The sequence below is a fragment of the Cynoglossus semilaevis genome, chromosome 10 (assembly GCF_000523025.1).
Source record: "Cynoglossus semilaevis isolate Cse_v1.0 chromosome 10, Cse_v1.0, whole genome shotgun sequence".
Lineage (NCBI taxonomy): Eukaryota > Metazoa > Chordata > Actinopteri > Pleuronectiformes > Cynoglossidae > Cynoglossus > Cynoglossus semilaevis.
This window is the reverse complement of record NC_024316.1, coordinates 300,351-305,302: the sequence shown is the minus strand read 5'-3', so window position 1 is coordinate 305,302 and position 4,952 is coordinate 300,351. Positions and strand designations below refer to the sequence as shown.

General features: G+C 41.1%; 1 protein-coding gene across 1 annotated transcript; it reads left to right on the top strand.

Annotated features, from left to right (window-relative positions):
- The first annotated feature begins 580 nt into the window (after positions 1-580).
- pcsk1nl (proprotein convertase subtilisin/kexin type 1 inhibitor, like) lies at positions 581-4,694 on the top strand. Its single transcript, XM_008317882.3, has 5 exons — positions 581-717; positions 2,739-2,985; positions 3,074-3,317; positions 3,414-3,512; positions 3,629-4,694. The coding sequence occupies exons 1-5, from the start codon at positions 661-663 to the stop codon at positions 3,999-4,001; spliced, it is 1,020 nt and encodes a 339-aa protein (XP_008316104.1). The 5' UTR covers positions 581-660; the 3' UTR covers positions 4,002-4,694.
- The last annotated feature ends 258 nt before the right edge of the window (positions 4,695-4,952 follow it).

Below are 4,952 nucleotides of genomic sequence, written 5' to 3'. Positions count from 1 at the left end.
GATAGATAGATAGATAGATAGATAGATAGATAGATAGATGGATAGATAGATAGATAGATAGATAGATAGATGGATAGATAGATAGATAGATGGATAGATGGATAGATAGATAGATAGATAGATAGATAGATAGATAGATAGATGGATAGATAGATAGATAGATAGATTGATTGACAGATAGATAGATAGATTGATTGATAGATAGTGTAGGCAGGCATGTGTTAGATGAAGTAATGGAAGTGGAAATGCGTTACACATCTTATATATATATATACATATATATTAAAACTGCAACATTACATTTTCTGATGAATTCATCAAGAGACAAAGGCAATCCATTTGAGGTCAATATGTCAAGACAAACATTATACCATTTGAAAGCCATGTCTGCAATGAATAGTGATTTCCTTTTAATGATAATAACTCTCGTATTCCACGACAAAGAACTGGGGGGGAGAAAGAATTACGAGTTTATTTAACAAAAGCATAGATGATGGAGTGAAGTGGCCACAGATAACTTTTACATGTATTGCTCCTCCCTCTACCTTATCTTTCCGTATCTCATCTCCTCTCTGACGCCATCACCCCCCCCCCCCCCCCCCCACCTTCTCTGTCTGTTATTGTGTGTGCGCTGCCGTCGGTGTGTGTTCTGACGGCAGCATGGCTTCATCTCTTTGCCTCCTGCTGGTAACCACCGCCCTCATTGACAGCGTCCAGGTAAGAGATTAGGACATTGTCTTTGTGTCCGTGTCCCTGTCCGGGCGAGAGAGGGAATAGTGTGCGTTTCCATGTCTGTTACATGTGTCGCAGTAATCTGACCAGGATGATTTTGCTGTTTTTTTCTCTTGTAATTACATCTCCCTGTGTGAACTAAGAGGGCCTGTTTTGTCTATTAAAAAAAAATTTAAAAAAAGACCTTTTCAGGACATTTAGGGTGGTAATTAATTGGTATCAAATGTAGCATTAGCACCTTCCATCAGGATGGCTAACGTTGACGTAGGGGACTAGCAAATTTGGCACGACGAGTTCTAAAAAAAAAAAAAAAGAAAAAAGTTGTCACGCGTACACAAGTGTGTGTCTTTCCATTTCCTTTCACCATGGTGACAGGAGATGGTAACCCATGGCAGCAGGGCCACAGCAATGACATGGGTTGCAGCAGTCTTCTAAAGATAAGCCTGTGGGTTTGTGCGTTTAAATTTCACATGTCGAATGTTCTAGGTAAAATCCCTACGCGATGAGAATTCTCGCTAGGAAAATGTTGGCTCTTTTATTCTGATGTCGTGCAACACTGCATTGAGCTGTTGTGCCGTAGCGTAGCATTTAGCACGCAGGAACAATACATGCAATTACAATTTACATGCATACACAACAGTTTTATATTTAGCAACAGGAACATGACTCAGCAGAAAAAGTACCAAGGTCATCTTTACACCAGACTTGAAACTAAGAATGGAGGAGTATTGCAGGTACTGTGAGATATGTTTTGGAAAGGACAACTAAAGTGGAGTGGGAAATTGGCATAAATGGATAAAAAAAAAAAAGTATTACACTGTTGGTAGTAGGTGTTTAGCATTGGCATAGCTCCAAATGGCATGACGTTGATTTTGCTCTAGGACAAAATTGTTTTATGGTCTAAATGTCACCGATGCATCACACCCAGCACACACAGATCCCATTAGCGAGAGTCAGGAAGAGAATGTCTCAGTGTTGCCATGGCAACAGCACATCGTCTTCATGGTGTCTTGTGCAAAGCAAAGTTAACTGATTGGTGTGGACAGAAAAGATGGACAGTGTGTGATGATGATGATAATGATGATATGGTGGGTGGTGGTGATGATGATGATGATGATGATGAAAATGGTGACCATGGAGTGTTGACATGATGATGATGATGATGATGAAAATGAAAATGGTGACCATGGAGTGTTCGATGACGATGTACAGTCGATCATTTCAATGATGATGTGACTGTTGTGGATCACATGCGTCAAACTTAAGGCTTGGGGGCCAAATTCGGCCCACCGGGTCATTTTGTATGGCCTGCGTGAGTTTAAAAAAATTTAAAAAATTTTTTTTATTATTATTACAAAGCAATGAGCAATATTTGTAACTTGAATCAATAATAATCAGTTGCAGAAACATTTATAAAATACATTATTACGGAGTTTATACATGTCTTCCTTTACAACTGTGCCTTCAAGGGGAACTGTATTTCTTATGTGACCTTCCCCGGTGAAAATGAGTTTGACACCCCTGTTGAAGAAGATGATTATAATAATAAGCTCATTATATAATATAGATTAATATGATTATTAATATTATTAATATTAATATATTAATATTATTATTATAATACTAATATTATTAATATTAATGTTAATATTATATTAATATTAATTAATATTATTATTATTATATTATATTATTATTATTATTATATATTATATTATTATTATGTTTTTTATATTTTATTATTATTATAATATTATTAATACTAATTAATATTAATACTTATTAATATTAAATAATAAGCTCATTATAATAATCACTGCGACGGTGATAGTGATGTTGACGACTTGAGGTTCATCAAGTTGATAATGTTGATCACACAGTGATGATGACATCCATAGTGATGATGTCAAGGGGTTGTTGATAGTGATGTAGACAGTGATGGATTATGATTTAAAAAAAAAACCATCGATGATGGTGGGGTTAACAATGACCTCTCTCCTCGTCAGCCTGTGCCGTCAGCCTATGGAGGTAGGCGTGGTCTGGATGTTGAAGTGGACGGAGTCAGACGCCAGCGTCGAGAAGTCCGTAACCTCCTGCCATACAAAGACCAAATGATGTCATATCCTGCCTCCCAGAGAAGGGTGAATGATTTATATTACCAGCCCGATGCCTGGAGAGCGAGGGGACTGGACGAGGCTTTGCAGCGATTAGCAGATAAAAACCAGCGGTGGGAAGAAGAGGAGCAGCAAGCAGGTGAACATTTTTCATAATGATTTGGACAATGTCCTAGAGAGAATGATGAGCAACACATGACTAACGAACCAAAGACGCATCCCCACAGCATATTTGGAAGCTTTGCTCCGCCTCCTGGCTGAGGGACACGCCATGGGAATGATTAGCCCAGGGGATGTGGAGGTGATTGAGGAGGAGGAGGATGAGGAAGATAACCTGGGGCCACGCGCTGACTTCCAGGACGTAAGCCAGACAGACTACGGCCTGATGGGGCACAGACCAACCATAGCGAGGCCCCCGGCTGCTCGCTGGGGCCTCAGGGATCCCCAGCTGGCTCAAACCTTGCTGGACAAGTGAGAAATTGCTAGCTTGTCGACAGATCATTCAAATCGGTGTTCGAATCATTTGTGACTAACGGTGTGTGATAATTGATCATCTCTGCTTGACAGGATGCATCCCCAGATGGACCAAATTCTGCTGCAGAGGGCAAGACAGACTACACTTCAACAGGATGGACCAGGACTAAACAGAGACCAGGACATGCTCAGGTAATGATTAAGGGCTAATGTTAGCGACCTGACGTCGGATTTATACACCAGCTAGGCCCGGTGAACTGGAAAACAAAACATGGGTCGTTCACACATTCTGTTTGTCTCCGTCCCAGGCACATGGTTGCCAGAATACTGTCCAGCATCGGTCCAAAAAATGTTGCCATGAACTTGTCCGCTCGCAGAAGGCGTGACCTTTCGGATGCGCCCACCCACAGGCGGTACCGACGCTCTCTTGACAAAGTCACACCTCCGCCACCCAGCATCGCACCCTCACTCTTGAGGGTGAAGAGACTGGAAGAAGAGGAAGAGGAGGAGCAGGAGAATAACCCACGCCCCTCCACCGGTGCACTGCAAAGAATCAAACGCATTGACGACATCACAGCTATGCTAGAAAACCATGAAAACCAGAGGCGTCAAAGGAGGGACACCGTTCCTTACGAACCGCAGTTACTGATGCAGCAGATGATAGAGTACCTGAGGGAGTAAGAGCAGGTTCCGAGAAGGTGGGGGAGAAGGGCGACAAGGTGAATAGAGGGTGGTAGAAGGGGGGGGAGAAGGCGAGGGGAAGAATAACAGTGAAGGGGAGCGGCAGTATGAGTAGTTGAGTGAAGAGGAGAAGAGGAAAAAGAAGGAGAGAAAGATATGGAGGGGAGCTGGAGATACCGTATGTAGAGGGGACAGTTTGAAAAATGTAGGTAAAGGTGAGAATTAAAAAGGGCAACAGAAGAAAAGAACATAATTGGTTGATATAAAAATGGAATAGAGGAGGGGGAAAAAAAAAAGAAAAATAAACTAACCGAGAGAGGAGGGATAGAAGAGGGGTTAATAAGAGGAGTTTTCCGTTCTATTTTTGTAAATTATGTTTTGCTGCTATTAGTGAAAATGTGGTCAGCCCTTGATGATTAAAAGAAGACAGGAGACAGACATGTCGGAGAGTGAAAACACACCTTTGTGCTTAGGACGGGGAAGTGGTAGTCATGGTGACGGCTCATCAGCTGTGTGATTGTTCGGTTGTTGCTGTCTTTTTCAGTTCTGTGTTGTTGATGTGGAAAAAAAACAAAAATGTATCTGAATCTGTCCTGGTCTTCTGTCCTATCCTGATAAACATCTGTAGAACAGCTTTTCAACTTTGGAATTGAAATATTGCTGTCAATAATTAAAGTATTTAGTCTGATCGTATGCCGGGTAGCTGTGGTTTATTCACACATTTATCATGATGAGGAATCGTGATCAGAATTTATAACGATTATTCCTGATTAATCCAGGTACATCCACCTACCGTGTACTGCTGGAAGAGGAAAACAAATGACAGCAGGTAGATGTGTGTTTGGTTTTTTTTTCAAGACTTCAAGCCAAATGATTGAGTTATTATTTGAAAATATCAAGAAAAATATGCAACTCAAAGTCGAGCTTCAGAGTTTTTTTGAGCCCAACTCG